Source organism: Thermobia domestica, chromosome 8 (assembly GCF_964235325.1).
Source record: "Thermobia domestica chromosome 8, izTheDome1.hap1.1, whole genome shotgun sequence".
Lineage (NCBI taxonomy): Eukaryota > Metazoa > Arthropoda > Insecta > Zygentoma > Lepismatidae > Thermobia > Thermobia domestica.
Window position 1 is genome coordinate 9,160,086 of NC_137461.1, and position 20,179 is coordinate 9,180,264.

The 20,179-nt window shown below is 34.3% G+C and overlaps 1 protein-coding gene across 1 annotated transcript in view; it reads right to left on the reverse strand.

Moving 5' to 3' along the window:
- LOC145692677 (uncharacterized) overlaps positions 1–20,179 on the reverse strand; it is a 1,521,027-nt gene that overhangs the window by 950,986 nt on the left and 549,862 nt on the right. Inside the window, exons 140-144 of the mRNA XM_081768059.1 lie at positions 14,986–15,039; positions 13,303–13,350; positions 7,979–8,032; positions 5,592–5,645; positions 2,664–2,714 (exon numbers count right to left, since the gene is read on the reverse strand). Coding sequence (XP_081624185.1) covers positions 2,664–2,714; positions 5,592–5,645; positions 7,979–8,032; positions 13,303–13,350; positions 14,986–15,039 — 261 coding nt within the window. The remainder of the gene's footprint in view (positions 1–2,663; positions 2,715–5,591; positions 5,646–7,978; positions 8,033–13,302; positions 13,351–14,985; positions 15,040–20,179) is intronic.

The window sequence follows — 20,179 nt, forward strand, 5'->3', positions numbered from 1 at the left end:
ATGTGGACCATCCAAATTTATCATGATACATATTAAGGTCCTGTACTATAATACCGAATGCTTAAATCAAAAAAATTCCAAAATTTAAGGGGCGGGCCAAGGTACGTACCTCTCCTAAAATTGAAAGGGATGCACCAATGTACCTATGTCTTATGATAGGAAATGAACACCTATACATGACCATATAACCATATAAGGTAATAGGACCTCATCCAAGGAGATAAATTAGGTCAAAAACCAAACACGTGGTACAACGTATTGCTTACGTTTATATTTTGGCAATTTTGTACCCCTAAAAAGGGAACGAGGTGGACCACCCAAATTTATAGTGATCCATATTAGGGTCCTATACTGTAATACCAAATGTTTAAATTGAACAATTTCCAAAATTAAAGGGGTGGGCGAAGGTACCTCTCCCAAAAATTTAAAGGCGTGCAAAAATGTACCTATGTCTTATGATAGGAAATAGACCCCTATACATGACCATATAAACATATAAGGTAATAGGACCTCATCCAAGGGAATAAATTAAATCAAAAACCAAACACGTGGTTGTACCTAAATTTGGCAATTTCGTACCCATGAAAGGGAACGAGATGGACCATCCAAATTTATCATGATACATAATGAGGTCCTGTACTATAATACCAAATGCTTAAATTGGTGAATTTCTGAAATTGAAGGGGGTGGGCCAGGGTACCCCCTCCTAAAAATTTAAAGGGGTGCACCAATGTACCTATGTCTTATGATAGGGAATGAACACCTATACATGACCATATAACCATATAAGTTAATAGGACCTCATCCAAGGAAATAAATTAGGTTAAAAACCAAACACGTGGTTGTACTAAAATTTGGCAATTTTATACCCCTAAAGGGGAACGAGGTGGACCACCCAAATTTATAGTGATCCATATTAGCGTCCTATACTATAATACCAAATGTTTAAATTGGGCAATTTCTAAAAATGAAGGGGTGGGCCAAGGTACCCCTCCCAAATTTTTAAAGGGGTGCATTAATATACACATGTCTTATGAAAGGTAATGGACCCCTGTATACGCCCATATAACCATATAGGGTAATAACACCTCATCAAAGGGATAACTTAGGTCGAAACAAAACACGTGGTATAACGTATTGCTTACGTTTATATTTTGGCAATTTTGTACCCCTAAAAGGGAACGAGGTGGACCACCCAAATTTATAGTGATCCATATTAGCGTCCTATACTATAATACCAAATGTTTAAATTGGGCAATTTCTAAAAATGAAGGGGTGGGCCAAGGTACCCCTCCCAAATTTTTAAAGGGGTGCATTAATATTCCCATGTCTTATGAAAGGTAATGGACCCCTGTATACGCCCATATAACCATATAGGGTAATAACACCTCATCAAAGGGATAACTTAGGTCGAAACAAAACACGTGGTATAACGTATTGCTTACGTTTATATTTTGGCAATTTTGTACCCCTAGAAGGGAACGAGGTGGACCACCCAAATTTATAGTGATCCATATTAGCGTCCTGTACTATAATACCAAATGTTTAAATTGGGCAATTTCCAAAATTGAAGGGGTGGGCCAAGGTACCCCTCCCAAATTTTTCAAGGGGTGCATTAATGTACCCATGTCTTATGAAAGGGAATGGACCCCTGTATACGCCCATATAACTATATAAGGTAATAACACCTCATCCAAGGGGATAAATTAGGTCAAAAACCCCCGAAATTTGAATTTTTGACAATTTTTTACCCATAAAAGTGAACGACATAGACACCCAATACTGATAGAGGTACATACTATGGTCCTAGGCTACCATACCAAAATTTTAGATTTGGCAATTTCCAAAATTTAAGGGGGGGTGGTCCTATGTACCCCTGCCAAAATTTAGGGGGTGGGCCATGGTACCCCTGCCAAAATTTAGAGGGGGTGGTCCTAGGTACCCCTAGGTCATTGACCCCGGGCCAAGGTCATTGACCTTTGACCTTTGAGCCATTAAGCCATACGTCGACCACTACTACTTACAGGCTCTGTTACAACGATGGGGTTTCAAGGTACTGGAGCACCCGCCATACTCCCCGGATATGAACTTCTGTGATTTTGATCTTTTCCCAGAAATGAAAGAGCCACTCAGGGGCAAATGTTTCAAAGACATTCCCAGCATTGTTCTTGCCTTAGGGTGAAATTTCAACACCTTCTCACAACGTGCGGCTTTGACTGGTGTTCAAAGGTTACCAGACATCTGGGAAGGATCCAACAGACTGGCAGGGACTGCATCGAAGGATTGTAAACTTCTTGAGGTGAGTGATTCACTATATTCCATTTCACAACTATGTTGCCACTTCGAGTTAAATGACCCTCGTCATTTCTTATATAAACATATCTCATTTATAAGACTTTGTTACAAGTTTGAGTATTTTTTTTTTTTTTTTTTGTTTCTGGAACTGGAAGAGCCAAACCTTTATGTTGTTTAATGAATAACAAAGAAGTAGTTTTGAATTTCGTATTAGCAAGGAAATGCAATATTCTTTTATGTTGCATTTTGCCTTCATAAAACAGGAAATATTACGTTTTCATATTTTTCGTAAGGGTAACTAAAACATTGTTCTTAATAATACATAAAATATAAAATTATAATGCAATTATGAAAAACTATAAACTGACCTGGATATTGTGGCTGACTAAGCACAGATATAGAAATTTCAGGTGCAATACCTAAAGCAAGAAAATTGACACATATTAATTAAATGTTCAGATTAACTTTATGTTGTTTACATAATGTAAATTATGTTAGGGAAAACTGGGGTAGTTTCATCTTACACTTCTTTTGCTCCAGCTAAATTTCTTTTCTTTGGGAGTGAAATATATTTTTTTGGAAAATGTTTTAATTGTGTATTTGAACATTTTCTCTGCTTAAGATACACGTACAGAAGAGAAACAATTAAACCCAAGGTCAATTCAAGTACTATCTATATTTTAAAAAGTATCTTAAATGGCTTAACAGTGTCCTTGCTATTTCACTATTTTATGACTAGAAAGAAGGTTACTAAACTAATATAAAAATGGTGTCTCTCTCGTTTCTTACGCATATTTTATTTAATCCCAAAACACAGCTGTATCAATGGATCACATGATCCAACATATTTCAATCAGAAATTTTCTTGTAGACTTTATATCTGGAGAACCACATACAGTGTAGCCAAACTTAACCTATCACTTAACTCAGTATGAAATGGTTACTCCAAAAAAAGAATACGAAAACACGATTTATGGGCCATTCAAAAATTTTTTGGTCCCTGATTCAGAAACGTATCAACAGATCCAATATATTTCAATCAGAAATTTTCTTGTAAGCCTTATATCTGGAGAACCACATACAGTGTAGCCAAATCCAAACCATCACTTACCTCTGATTGATGTGCTTATTCCGTTATATATATAAAAAATTAGGTTTAGAGGCAGTTCAAAAATTCTGTGGACCCTGATCGAAAACTAATTATTGGCCAAGACCACTTTTTTTTTTTTTTTTTTTTTTTGCATTTTCTCGCACGCTCCTAGAATTCTCGGCTAAGATCACAATGTTTTGATCCATGTTTTTGATCATTCCAAAAATTCTTGTTCTTAGCTATTAATATACATTGCGATTTATTTGATAGAATAATTATAATATATCATGATTGTAGTCAAAAACTTTCAGATGTTTTCAAAACTCTATTTAAAATCAAATCCCTAGTTTAGCATCACATTATTTAAATTTTTTTTCTTATATATAATTCTTTACTGTTCATAATGATACCTATACTTATATTGGAGTAAGTGATAGAGATTAAAATGATAGTTTAATAGACTTTGGTAAAAATATTATTGCTGTACTTTTGAAAATAAAGTAATGAAGTATCTCATAATTTATATGTTCAAAAGTAGCAAAAGTTGAATGTTGTGAATATAAAACATTTCCAGCGAACTCCAGAAACGCTATCTCATTTCAGTTTAGACAACGGAACTATTGATTTTACCTCCTTGTTCCTGGCGCCGCCTCTAGAGTATATAAAATAGCACTTGTAATTGTTTCCTCTATCGTATATCTTTGGGGTTTTACGACAATGCTATTTGTGAGAGTCAATATATGTCTTTGTACAATCCCAGTGGTTTGAGCACAAAGTACATTTGAGGATAATAGTCACTCAACAAAGATGGTGCAAACTCAAGCGTTGATAAACGAGCGGATCTCTGGAAGTATGGTCTGTTTTTAGAATGTTCTTACTTTATGTAAAACATTTATTACACATTTAGGAGGAGACATTTCCAAGATAAATTTAATGAAAATCGATGTGTTTGAAATCACAGTAAAATGTGGATATAATTTGTCTCCTTTTTGATGCCTCTTATGGACGACATTGGTCTAGCACTGTGTGGATTCAAGTGACTATGCTATATATCAATAATGTTTTACCCACTTCAGAGAAAAGATGTATATGATTACTATATATATGTGGAAGTTAATCAATACATCCCAGTCCTGAGACAGTGTCAAGTTACAAGTAAAGAAATATAAAATCTGAGCAGGCCAATCAATAACTGCTGTCGGCATTCTTATATCTAAATCTATTAGCCTCAAGTAATATGAGGTATCAGGTAATTCCAGGAAACACCCATTGTTAGACAAGCACATTTTGTTTTACTTCTAAAGAAAATATAATCATTATAATAGTGCAGTGATTAGACTCAAATACAGAAGAAATAAAATGGTTTACTGGAAAATCCAACTTCGGATTATAGAGCTATGTCAATTGTTGTATGTCTCATTAGAATGAAATAATTCTACACTTGCATATTAATTTTTTGGTATTCGCGTTAGAAAAGAATGTGAGGTCCGGCAATCTTTGAAAGATCGACAAACCGGTATATACAGTAGTAAAAGGAAAACACTGATCAATACTTTATTTATCATAATCAATATGTGAGAATTCTAGTTTATAATGTCTCACAACATCGGGTAGTTTCATAACATAGTATAACGATATTAATATTAAAATTATATTCCCATCCCTTTCAAACCATTTTCTTAATTACACATTCACCCAAAGTTTCTGCATTCGAACATTTAAATATTGCTTACTCAGAATGTGATATATTCTCTGATGATAATGGTTACGACACAAATTTCTTCCCAATAAGATACGAAATGATCCGTGAAAAGTACATTGCTATTAGTGAATGCGAAAACGAGAGACAGAAAAAATTACCTATTTTATTTTCTGAATACTCATTACCAAGATTGGTTCATTTGAAACCAGTTGAGCAATTTCTGACATTTCCTTAATATGCATGTTCCTTAATTTTTCGGAATCTTAGTTTTCGGTCAAAAACCTTGATGAACTAGAAATGCTGCGTTTTCATTTAAGATAAGGTGGCTTACAACGATGGAGCTCAGACAGGTAACGACTTTGGAAAAAATCACCATTGTAGTTCGGAAATAATATATTCCCCACAATGTTCCTCACTTTCATTCCTTTTTAAATGGCACAACGAAGTTGGGCAATGGCTCCGCACATTTGACACACGCCATGTCCTATTTTCAAATTATCTTACCTGGGCTTACAGGTCTCTGCTCCCCTGGAAGTATAGGAGATGGTAATTCCTCACCTAGAAAGAAACACAATGAAGGTATTTAATTTGGCTATACACAAACCAGTATAGAGAATTTCATAAGAAATATATAATTATTTTATACTTCCTTCAGCTTAGAAAGTGTAAGTTATTGGCATTATATTATTTCGTGACCTATCTTAACATACGATTATAATAAATATAGTGCAATAACTTTGAGATAAATTAGGTAGAATGAAAATTGAAGAATATTGATAGAAAAATAGCACTATAAGGTTAACCATTACCAGATCGATTTTTTATATTCTCTTCTTACCAGACTAAGGCTCGAGTACTTCGTTTGGATTGAAGCACACATTTACAATGTCTCTTTTTATCGTTCAGACAATTTGAAAGCAAGGTTAATAACCCCATTTTTTAAAGAACTCATTCTACAAAAGGAAAATTAAGTAAAGTAGTTACTTTTATTAAACAAGGCTCGTTCGTGCATTTATATTTATCCGACTTAATCAGTGTATTTTATGTAACATTTATAATGAAAGCTAACCTGAGTATTGAGACTGTCTAAGCACACGACTACAATTTTGAGGTACAGCACCAAACTTTAAGTGGGTAGATTTAACACTGTCTACATTCAGTTAATACTGTTTGGATAACGAAATATAAATTAGGTTGTTTTATCTGGTATTAATATTATTTCGTGTTCTTTACTCCATATCTAGTCGTCACTTTCAACACAAAAGGGCGCAACTATCCTTTTCGAAACTTTACAAGAGGAGTAAAGGAAAATTTTGTGCTATATTCGGGTCCACATAACTCTTTCGGTGCTTTATTTCAGACTTTTTTCATAACCGTGTACATAATGAAATTTAAGTTTAATTGTTTATTATCAATTTTTCTTATCTTTGTCATAATTATAAAGGTTATTACTATATGTTCTTTTTTAAGTTTCGCTATATACCATAGAATATGAAAATTCGGCTTAAAATGGCATTCAAATTAAAGAGACGGGCCTAATTATTTGACAGTTGTTATTAGACATTTCGTTTCTTAATACACCTCTTCTGCATAAACCTTAACGAGACGTAGATTTTGTTGGAAGCTGTTAAAGTGATTCAATGTTAAATTTCCAACCCGAAAAGAAGATTAGTGCAAATTATGTGTTAAATTTATGAAGGTGACCGAAGATGAGAAGGGATTAGAGCTGTGTACCTAGCACGACCACATGGCACATGCAAAGGAAGGAGAGAATGAAGAAATTAAAGAGTCGAAGAGGAAATGAATGAAGCATATAACCCCCAAACTGATTTTTTTGACCTCACGATAACATTATTCACCGAAACAGGGAGACTGGTCTAGGGTAGGAAAAAAAGTTTTAAAAAATTTAAACACAAAAATTGTCATCAGCGTGTATATAGCTTGTTTGAATTTAATTAAAACGAAATTGATAGGTAATATTCATAAAGATTTTTGGATTCTCAATCATAAATATTATTTTTCATGCTATTTGTTAGCACCCATCCAAAGATTTCTTTCAAATCGTATTGGACGTGAGAAGATAGCCATGACATCCTGTCCTACAAATGTACTACTAATCAATTGATCAGGGACTGAGAAATTGCTCTAAAATATTGTCGGATCATCAGGGCTCTATTGTATGGTATTTTTACACACAACATCTTAAAACTCATTATAGATATTCTTTTTGAATACTAATTACATATGATAACACTGCTTTTCTGTAACGAACTCACAGTGTTCTTTGTGTAAAAATCCGTTGCAATTAATTTCGTAATTTAAACTATTATTCGTGAGGGAAAATATACTATTCCTTTTTCGGGTAAATAGCATCAGGATTACTAACATCTTCCAGCTATGCACACTCAGTAGGATTATAATCTTCAGAAATCTGCAGATATCTACTTTTGTAATAATTTTTCTTTCATTGTTCATGTTTATGACTTTCTTGTTCAGCTCCTCCAGATACAATAACTAAGTTGCTTCCTTTCCTCTAAACGCTTTTATGCGTCATTGACCACGTTCGTAATAACGAAGTCGTAAATGAATCCAAATCAACAATCGTAAACAACGCCAGAGCGTACCATCATTTACGCAGATCGTCCATTGCAGAGGGAAAATGAGTCATTCAAGCCTTTGTACTTTGTGCAACTTACTCCCACATCTCTTAAGGCCCTTATGAAAATTACCCCACACAGCTGAACGGTTCACCCTACTGTCACATAAAATTTGCCAGTAGCTGTAGACCATCGACATCTATCGGTAGAGCTGAAAATCTCAAAATCCGAAAGGATGTAAATTATGCGCTTTTTTATTGAAAGCAACAATGTATTATTTTCATATTGACATACCTGGGCTTACAGGTCTGTGTTCCTCCGGAGCTATAGGAGATGGCAATTCTTGTCCTAAAAGGAAAGGATACAAAATATCTAACTTTTCCCTACAAAGAACTAGTAGAACAAAGTTTTATGACATAGTATTTATTCTCTATCTTAAAAAGTTAAGACAAAGCAAATATTGAACTGCATTTCTTGATGTCCTTCTTTTCCATTACAGTTTAAGTTAAGAGGGCAAGGAAATAATAATTACGTTGAGATTGTTTCGAACTGAGATAATTCGATATGCCACTATTGTTAAAGTGTAGCAGTCGTAATATAATTCATTTCAATTAACATTAACAGACGAAACACTTGTTTATGTGCCAATCCATTTAATGTCACTCAATTTCGGCTTTAAAAGTTGCTGAGAAACGTTATGTTTAATTTTTACATAAAAATGCATACCATAATTAGAGTTGAAAATAAGTATTCATTGGCTATCTAGGTGTTCAGTTTTATTCTTAAGCTACGACTTTGTATGGCGTATAAGTGCATTTTGTAATATACAAAAGTTTGCGATACTGCTGTAAATCTGTATCTTCGTTGTTTGAAAATATTGATAAAAATATTAGAAAAAGTTAACAAGTATAAATAAAACTAAGAGGTCCAGATCACTAAATATCTTAATGATATTTTTATTATTAATATATTTATTATGTTGGCCAAATTTTATTTTAGAGTTAATGATCATTTCAAAAGCTGTAAATGTCAAGATACGAGGATAATTAATTCTACAATAATAATCTTATTGTACATTTAAGCCTACTACACTTAAGATCTTTAAAAATTCTGGAAACTTAAAGATTGAAAAACGCAAACTGTGACTTTTCAAACTTAAACAATTAGAAAAACAATAATACTCACTATAAGCTTTTGATCTAAATATATGCTTCGTGGCAAACTACTTCCTAGTAAAGATACACTTGACATTCTCACCCTATCTCGTTTGATAAAACTCCTCGTGGTTAAGCCACATACGCGCTTTTGGCGAACGAGACCGAAGCTTCGATTCTCGACGTGACCTCGTGTGGTTCAGATCCCACGTTAAGCTGTAGATCTTCGTCTCACATAGCCTCACTACTGCAAAGATTGCTAAACTAAAACCACAATCTCTCTTTTCTGTTAAGAGTTTTCAAGCATAGTGATGTGTCAAAAGCACGTTGGGTTCAACTTGAAATACCTAAACAGAACACACTTGAAAAATCTCAAATTTTCACAACACAATCGCTTTTTACGTAGTGATAAGCAATTATGATCCAATCCCTGAGACGACTATTTTTGAGTCTTGGTTTTCTTTTATGTTGCGAGATTCTAGAAAGTGGTTTGCTATGCATATGTAATCAATTCTGAATTGCAAATCAAAATAATACATGCGTAACAAGATCTCACTGCTTATTACTTATGCAGTTCATACTTAAAAAACTGTAATGTCCAAAGAAAGTTGTTTAATTACTTTACATCGGACCCAAGAGGAACGAGAATGGGGAATGGCGGAAGCTTCATAACGAGGAACTACATAGTTTATACGGTTTGCCCAACATTGTTAAGGTCGTCAAGTCTAGGAGGCTTAGGTGGGCAGGTCATGTAGCTAGAATGGAGGAAAGTAGAAACGCTTTCAAAGTCTTGACTTGTAGACCCATAGGAAAACGACCATTAGGAAGACCTAGGTGCAGATGGGAGGATAATATTAAGATGGATCTCGCAGAGATAGGAATACAAAGTAGAAACTGGAAGCAATTAGCTAAGAATAGAAGTCAGTGGAGAGCTTTTGTGAACGCGGCACTGAACCTCCGGGTTCCATAGGCCATAGAGTTAGTTAGTTAGTTAGCTAGTTAGCTTACCGATAATAATGAAGGTTCTACTTGATATGTTGTATATGTGAAGTATATTTCTGATACATTCATCAGGTCCTTACTGATTTCCACCAAAACTTCTATACCTTCGGAGATTTACAAGTAAGTTTTGGGATCATGTGAATAAAAACGGTGCAAAAAGGTACGAGATACTTTGTATAAATTGATAATTACTTGTATTTTTGGGCAGAAAGTGCTTCTACATAAGCACTATACCAAATATAATGTCATTTAAAAATAACAAAAGAATATATATATAAGATATATACATTTTCAAAATATATAAGATATATACATTATTGTATAATTAGTTGCTATGTAGTTGTTTATAGATACCTAATCAACATGTATGTTTGCAAGACAGTTTGAGTGAAAATACGTTAAAAGAGTATCAACTAATAAACCATTTAATACCGATCATCGACTTGTAATTTCGATAGAAAAGGTGAGAATAATAGTGTATATAATTATTGAAGATATTTTTATGCAGGGTGGATTGATTTAAATCAGTCTGATTTAAATCACGAATTAAATCAAGATTTAAATCACTTGATTTTTTTAATAAAAATCGCTGATTTAAATCAAATTCCGAAATAAAATAATTTAAAGTGAAAAATAAATAAAAATCCCGTTTCTGTTGTATTATTTCGGTTATGGAAGTTAATAATTATAATACAATGAGACTCAAATGTACAGTATGTACAGCATAGTATGAAAACGTGTCATGCACTGGAAGATTAGGGGAAATCCCGTTTTGAACGGGCAACGGAGCAATACTGCTTTCTTTTCTTCGTAACAATGGGTTTGGGTTTTTAAATCGTTAACTATTCCAACGGGGAAATCATCATCGACATTTGAGACGAAAATTCTTTCGCGTGCGCGTCTGCTTGCTTGTTCCCAGATAATAGGGCGTATATAGAGGGGTCCTATCCCCTCTCCGATCTTTTTAAAAGATTTATAATTTTAGGTGAAATTTATGTATTTCGTGCCTCAAGTTAGTTCCATTTTTTTAAAAAAAATATGCCCCTACCAAATATAAGTAACTTTTATGAAAAAAACGTGACATTTTCATAAATGTTGCTATACTTTTTCCTTAATGCTTAACCTTTTAAATTATATTACATATTTTTATCCTATTAAAAATCGAATCTTCATTATTCGATTAAAAAAGTACCAATGAACCATTTACTTCGGTTTTTTTTTTTCAAGACTGAAGGCACTGTAGAATATGTTACATATGCTTTCACGCCTTTCTGCGTCGAGACATAGTGTGTGATAACATCATAAATTTAAAAATATTTTTTTTTATGCCTATTATTATTATTTTTCGGCAGGCTTACATTTTGCATTCAAAAGACTGAAATTTTGCACACTCATTCAGTGCACCCCTTAGTATTTTTCAGATGTTTTCAGATCTCTGCGTGAAAACAGGAAGGTCCAGAGGGAAAATGCAAAAATAATAATAATAATAAATAAATAAAATTAAAAAAAAAAGCTTTTTCCGCGATTCAGATGGAGACATGTGAATGGTATCGTTTGAAACGCTGTGTTCTATTCTGAAGAGAATGACGTACAAACAATGATCCTAGGATAAATAGGGATCTTTCAGGAAACTGTTGCCTGAGATCCTGTTTTATAAGGGAATCTGGGGATTTGGGGGATATTTTTCGCGGGCATACATTTGCACCTAGAAGATTGAAATTTTGCACATTTATTCAATGCACCCCCTTAGTATTTTTCAGTGTTTCAGATCTCTACCTTAAAACAGGGGTTGGTCCAGAGGGGTAAAAAGTAAAAAAGGATATTCTTTTAACAGAAGATCTCTTTTTTCTTGATTTTTCCGCCCCAGATACACCATGGAGACATTTGAATGATACGATTGAAAATCTTCTTTATTCTGAAGAGAATAATATACAAATCACGACCCTAGGATAAATAGAGATGTCTGAGAAAATTTCTATATTACATGCGTGTTATCTGGGACATTGTGGGGATGTTCTTAGCTCATTGTTAAATATTTTTCCCGCCCTTACTATTCAAGATAGCTTGAAATTTTATACACACATTTAGTACACCCCTTAATATTTCCCAGTTCATTTTGAGATATGGGCGTTAACACAAGGGAGTCCAGAGGGAATCAAAATTTAAAAAAAAAAGTCAGAAAAAAACATTTTCTCTCAAAATTTCCCGCTTCAGGGGCACGATAGGGAAATCTGAATGTTACCGTTTCAAAAGCTGTTCTATTCTGAAGAGAATTAGGTATGAACCATGATCCTAGGATAAATAGGGATGATGATGTAGCTGCTTGACTGAAAGTCTATAATTTTCCTTTTAAAAAAGCCATAATTTAAAAGGGTTAAGAAACAATGATTGGGATTAACAGAGGTTAACAATGGGGGATTAATTCAAAATTCAATCCTAATACTTTCACTTAAATGGCATAATTAGCATTTAATACTAATTCCTAATGCTTTTTATTCAGTTCGCGACTTGTAATTTACGAGGAGAAAGATTTGATTTAAATCAAAAAAATCGATTTAAATCAAAAAAATCAACAAAAATGATTTTTTTAAAAAAAATCATGATTTTTTTCCACCCTGTTTTTATGTGTAAACAATTACTACCACTCAAGATTTACTTATATCATTAGCCGAACCAGGTTGACGACTACCTTTGGTGAGTCGTTGTAAAGGATAACCTTTTTTTATTTTTTTTTTCAATTTTACCTATCTACAAGCTCTTGTCGTAACTTCAAGCCATGGTATATTGTACCGTCATTAACAGCGTGCCATTTCTTCTTCAATAATATCGATCTCAAGGCTCTTGTTACAACTTCAATCCATAGTATGTTGTACTATCATTGACAGCGCTCAATTTCTTTTTAACTTTTATCGATCTAGAAGCTCTTGTCGTAACTTCAAGCCATGGTATACGGAACTGTCATTGACAATGAGCAATTTCTTTTTCAATTTCATCGATCTAGAATATATTGTCGTAACGTCAAGGCATGGTATATTGTACTGTCATTGACAGCGCCCAACTTCTTTTCCAATTTTTTCGATCTAGAAGGTCTTGTCGTAACCTCAAGACATCGTATATTGTACTGCCATTGTCAGAGTAATAAAGGTATTATTTTTGAAGGCACTTGTGATCTTTGGTCTTTGGATCTTACGAGAGGAAAACTTTCACATGTTTGGAATAATGGTTGAATATAATCTCTGAAAGAAGAAACGCAATAGTCTATAGAATCCGGCAATTGGAATTTCTAGTACGGCGCTCAAATTCAACAAAATTAATGCATATTAGTTATATTTAAAATATTTTTTACACAATGTAAAGCCTTAAATTTGTAAATTGTTTTGTAAGTTTTCTATGAACTTTATTCTATTTAGTTATTATTCTATCTATCTCAGATTACTTTCATATAAATTTATAATACCTTACCTGGAGGGACAGGTGTTTGCTCCTGTACACTTGTAGGAGAAGGTTGTTCTGAAAGGATACAAGGATCAGGAACTTTGTTACTTCCTCATAAAAATCAGTGATAGCAAATATAAGATCAATACTCGAGAACAAATATTTTGATTCATATTAACCTTTACGAGGGGTCAGTTTTAGTACTGATTTACTGGATTATTCTGACACGTTTTTTATGAGTTTTAATATCATTACTTGCAATAATAGTCCAGTAGAGGATAATGAGTTTCTTATGATAATTTGGTTAAAATAGGCATGGTACATTGTAGAAATAAAGGGAAAGGTTTTATAAAAGGGAAAGGTTTTTAAAGGTATTGTTGAAATAAAGGGATTATTTGGTCTGGTTGAGAATTGATCTATGACCTTCGATTTTCTCAAGGATTCTGTATAGTTCGATATTACAGTATCAAAGTTAGCCTCATTGTTTTGGTTGTCTTACATCACCTACACTAAAACGTCGAAATGTAGTCACCTAGTCAGATCTCCCGAGTTTTTCCTGTAACATTTTTCCAAACGCACTGCTAGAAATATCTAATAAATGACTTTCAATATTTGCTAATTCAATATATCTAAAATCTTATACTTAATATTATGCCGTTGATTTTAAAAGAGAAGAGGTTGATAGTAATGAATGAAATGGTTGAATGAAGTAAATATACGGAAGGAAAAATTTAGGGAAAACCCACATAAACGGTTCTTGTGGTATTGACTCAAGTTTGAATCTAACTATGTCACCCTGTTCCAGCTACGAACGCTCTACCACATTAATAGTATGGCCCACTATCATTATGAAAAATCAGAAAGATCTAATTTAGATTATAAACTAGTTACAGAAAAGTACAGATTTTGTGATATTTTATTTATAACTAACCTGGGTATTGAGGTTGAACAAGAACAATTCATTTTTGTTCTGGTTCAACACTTACAACAATATAATATTTGGTATGTAAAAATTTGATAGTTGATGTGCAGTACTTTGAATGATCAATGAAAGTATTTCATACTAACTGACTGAAGTATCAAATTTTATACATCATACAATCTTTTACTAGGATGTACAGATTTCTGTTGTGGAACAAAAAAAATGATGCTTATGCTATTCTAAGGAAATTAGAGATTACTGTGCAAATCGATATTTGAAAAAAATCATAAATTCCACAATGCAAAATTTCCATATATAATTAACATATTTTTTGGTAAAAATAACAAAAAAAAGATATGAGTTATTTTTACTTTAAGATTAAAACAAGATATTTATTCAAAATTAGTACTTGGACGTAAGGACTAGTAAAAGTATGAAGAAATTAATTAGCATCGATTTTGGAATAGAAAGATGTATTATGTACATTACTGTCTTAGAAGAAAGAAATATTTTATGTATTATAGGTTTACTTTATAAGTAGTTGAGTGTTAGTCTTTATTTGAAGAGTTATCCAGTTCGAATATTGATGTTAGTCAAATACAGCTGAACATATATCGGATCATGAAGACGAACCGTATGAAAATATCATTTCTAAAGTTATTTCCGAATCAGTACAAAATTTAAGTTTCTGCTTTATATTTATGAAACGATTGACCAAAGTACTACAATAACTTGCATTAACATTTACGTTCAGAGTATCATATGTGTATTTCCTTATGTTCTCCTACCTGAAACGATAGGTCTCTCTACTTCTGGAGTAATGGGTGATGGTACTGATCCTCCTAAAACAAGAAGAGAAATCTAAAAATCGCTGTAGAATTGGTAGTATAAGATCACAGGAAATATACGAATGAATTTACATAAATAAATATTATCAGGTTACAACGTGACTACTACTACTACTCCTCCTGCTGCTGTTCCTGATACTACTACTACTACTACTACTACTACTACTACTACTACTAATAATAATAATAATAATAATAATAATAATAATAATAATAATAATAAGTATAATAATAACGGAGTATAAATTCTCAGATCTTCACAGCAATCACAAATCTCAATTATAGCTTAATCGCTTTATTTGTATCATTCCCAAAAAGATACAACAAATTTAATTAATGTTTTAGGTGGATTGATATAATTTGCGATGCAGCAGTTTTTCAGATAAACCTGATCAAAAAGTTACGCGCTTCTTTCGGTAAAAGGATTTGCGGATTTTTTTTCATTTATTTACAGTTGGGCATTTTTATTTTGAAGCACAATGGTATGTTCAGTTCGGTGGACATCATTGTTGTTCAGAATATCCTTTGGGGTATCAATATTCATAAAATAGTTCCCATTTTGCAGTTTCTTCATTACTTAAGATTGGAGAAAAGCAATTGAAATCCATGTAAACATGATTATGAAGAAGAGGTGAATTGGACACAATAAAAAAATACCCAGGACAATATTGAAAAGTTCATACTAGAAGAAAAACTTATAATGTTTCGAACTATTTCTGCCTGCACCTCGTAGATGGCACACCGAGTAGTCTATCACTTCTGTCAAGTACGCCTTAAAGATTAATGTGTGTACAAAGTAATTCATTGGTGGGAGAATTTAACGAATAATTACAGTTAAAAGACTGAGTAATATATAAAAGCTTTCCCAAGAAAGAAATCGTTTAAAATTCATTTACTTAAACATAACTGCAATAGGAAAAGAAAAGTAAAAATAGTAGATTATTAGTGCTTTTTAACTTTCGCAGATTTGGCAACGCTGCTTGTCAGCACTAAAAACGTGAAGCGTGGAGTGACCTTCATTCGCAGGTTAATTGCAGAGAAGAGAGTCGAGCGATTTCAAAGAAAAAAGAGTAATCAATAGGACAATTTATCATTTATTTTCAAGTTTGATTCTTTTAACTAAGGAAGTGAGGCAAGTTGTCGGCAATTACGATTCGTAGTTTTGACAGTAAAATTACGTATGTGTGTATATATAGCCTACAATTTATGTTACGGGTTAAATGCTTTTGTATTGAGTCCGATAAGGTGGTGTGAATGTGCCTGTTGAGTGTTTTCTTATGTAATTTATTTATTTCAAAATTTAGTTTAGTCTAATTTCTTGCACATTAATTTTACTTCCATTTCCTTACACTAGTAAAACGTTTGTATTGCCTTGCTCCTATCTTTAACAATTAATATGGTAATGAAAATACAAGTGTATATATATATATATACGTACATACACACACACACACATATATATATATATATATATATATATATATATATATATATATATATATATATATATATATCAGGGTGTTCCCCTAATGCTGTGCAAAACTCAGAGAGATGAAAGATGGAGCCAAAAGAAGCAATTTAAGAATCGGAATTAGTATCCGGAAATGCGTCGTTTTGCAGATACGGGCCGCCGACAATTTGTCGCAAAGGTACAAAAGTGGTCAAAACTCGAGAAGAAAATGTCGGATTAAGGTCCGGTCAAAGGTTGTGTGCATTCTTTTTATCTTCAGATTTCATTAATGTTGGAATAGGATGAAACTAGGGGCAGTGCAAGGGTAGCTATCAAATAAATATAGCTTCTACAACATCTTCAACAAACGTGCGACGAGAAATTGGTAACTGTGTTCATTGCAGATGTTTCGGATAGTCATAATGCCACTAGCTCAATTATCAGCTGCACATCGTAGTATGCTGTGAAAGAAAGATGTACGTACGTGTTGATGACTGTGCACGTGTGAAAACTGGACACTGAGAGGGGCAAGCACAAAAGAATTAATCCGAGGCGAGGAACTACTAATAGCACATGTAATAGTACAATAATTACACGGTAGGAGTGTGAAAGAAAGCCGTAGCAGGACGGCACTAAATGTACTGCGCAAAGATGTAGTAGGTCAAGAAAAACGTGTCCACGACCCACTGACCCATCACACACCTTGACTCACGATCCACTCTGACCCAACATGCCCACCCACCATACCCAGTCTGACCCACGAAGTTAATATACTAGTTGGTGAGTTGTCGTGGTGGGTGAGGATTCTTTATGGTTGCGTCTTTTCTCTGGTTAGTGTTAGAACGTTGTCATTTTTGGGTCATAGAAGGACCTAAGTTTTAGTGGATCATTGAAATGACGCAAAACCCACCGATCCACGCTCAAACTTGTCTTACGTGACCCACAGCTACCGACGCACTCCATTTCTCCGCTCAGATGAACGTAAATGATTCTGTTAGCTGCATATTGGTCTACTTGAAATTATGTTAATGTATCACAAAAGTTACACACGACTTATATCGTGTCTATCGATAAAAGCAAGTGATGTAGTTATTTTCTTACACGTAATAGCTGTGAACACAGGGGAAGTAAAAAGCCTGTAGACGGCGTACCGGTTGATACCAACGATAACAGTAATATAATCACGGCCTCTCTACTGCAGTTCGATTCTTTTATGTACCGTATCAGCTCTCAGTCGCATGTGAGATGTTTTTGAGATGTTTTGTTAAATGCGGCTGATAAAACGTTTTTTGAGTTGGTTAGTGTTGATAGACTCGTGTCGTATTCATCAGGTTGTGGTTCGTGTGAATTATCTTTTCAGTGCAATGAAGTTTACGTTTGACGAACTGGGAGGTATGGCTTTTAAGTATGGAATGGCCAACGGAAACAGCCTTTAAGAGGAGAGGTTATATCGTGCACGATTTCAGCATTGAAGACATCCCACGCGTTCCATGTTCTCGCGCGTTTTCCAGCGCTTGCAGGAAACGGGACAATTTCAATACCACAGTTTTAATACCGCGGTTAACACAGAACTGTCATGACGCCTGCTTTCGAAGAAGAGTTGCTTCCGCATGTGGACGAGCAACCTTCAACAAGCTATCGGACCATAGCACATGACATGCATGTGGCACACAGTACTGTGGAAAATACTACATGAACAGGAATTGCATTCCTACCATCCAGAAAGAATGCAAACACTGAGTGCACTAATTTCGACTCTGGTGTCGTACTTTGTGAATGGCTTGTGCAGCGCTGTGTGGCCAATCCTCGGTTTCATGCCTCAGTATTGTTCACCGATGATGCCTGTTTCACCAGAGACGGTTCCTTAATAGTTGTAATAGTCACATGTGGGCCGCCGGAAACCCAATAGCAACAATTAATTGTACGGAGACATCAAGAGAAATTTGCAGTGAACATCTGAGCAAACATTGGTGACTACTTATTAGGCCCCTCCTTCTTTCCACCCTTAACTGCATCAGTGTACACGGTGTTTCTGCAGCATACGCTTTTAAAACTATTACAAACTGTCCCGCTTGTTGTTCGATAGCAGATGTGGTTTCAACATGACGGAGCGCCAGCCCACTTTGCTGCTGTTGTTCTTGCTTAGCTCGATGAAAGATTCCTATATAGGTGGATCAGATGGAGAAGGTCCTGTTGAATGGCCCGCTCGTTCGCCGAACTTCACCGCACCTGATTTCTTCTTGTGGGGCTACATGAAACGCCTTGTCTACAAAACTCCTGTAGAGATCGAAGAGGACCTCCTCACTCCCGGTGACATCATCCGACCCACTCCATAGCTGTTTGCGCGTGTACTACAAAATTTTCCCTGTCACCATTATTCATGCATCGACGCCAAAGGGCGTCATTTTGAACATAGTAAGTACAGTTTATAGGTTTAATGTACAGTACATTTACGATGTTTACATGGTAGAGTTTATTTGGGTTTGTTCTATGAGCAGTGTCTAATGGCTTTGTTCTGTGTTGTGTACCAAACGTATTCGCCTTTTTTTCTGTACGATAATCAAGAGGCTTTGTAGCTATCTTTCTTAGCCGTATCAGTTTTTACGTTCCCTGCACACATATGACGTCCTACACCGAAATAGCTTTAAAGAATCATTTGTGTTCGTCTGTGCGGGCCATCATGCTACGGCTTTCTCTCACACTCCTACCGTTTAATTATTGTACTGTCGCATGTGCTAGTACTAGTTCCTCACCTCGGACTCCTTCGTTTGTGCTTGCCCACCTCCCTCTCCATCTTTTCCACATGCACAATCTCCATCACGTAGTACCTCCTTCTTTCATAGCGTACTACTGTGTGCAGCTCATAATTAAGCTAGTGACATCATGACTATCCGAAACATCTGTACTGAACACAGTTACCAATTTCTCGTCGCGTGTTTACTGCTGTTGTTCCAAATAGCCTATATTTGTTTGGGGGCTACCCTTGCACTGGCTCTGCTTTCAATCCATTCGAACATTAATGAAATCTTTTGTAAAAATAATGCATACTGCCTATGACCGAACCTTAATATATACAGATGTGTGTGTGAGTGTGTCTGCACTTAAATGAGCTTTGTAAAACAGCTTTCAACTTTCTTCCTATAATCAGATTATTATTAGTTGCTGAAGACAGTTGATTAGGTAAATCTTCTTTTCTTGTACTATTTTTCATTATCCTTCAAATCATTTACGTTTGAAAAAATATAAATGAACATATAAGCTCGGAAATCTCGGAAACTAATCTTTGCAATGTTAGCATGGTCCGCCTATAATTGAAAAGAAACATTGCTGTTCTTCAAATTATAGTTCAGACAATCTTACTTTCGAAGAAAACTGAGTCAAGGGACTTACTTCTTTTGAGTAAAATAGAACTGATATTCTGTTCCTAACTGAACAATTGAAATTAGTTTATTTTTGTAATATTTATAGTTCTTGAATGGTCCTGGGTATTGACACTTGATAAACACATAGTTGGAAATTTCGTATATGCCACTGAACCCAAATAAAATAAATCAATGTTATTTATAGTTGGAATACAATATCATTGTCTATATATAATGTACACTTTCTTTCTCTTGAAACCATCTTACTACAAACTTGTATTTAAATCATTATATTTATTTTACAATATATTTGGCATTTTAT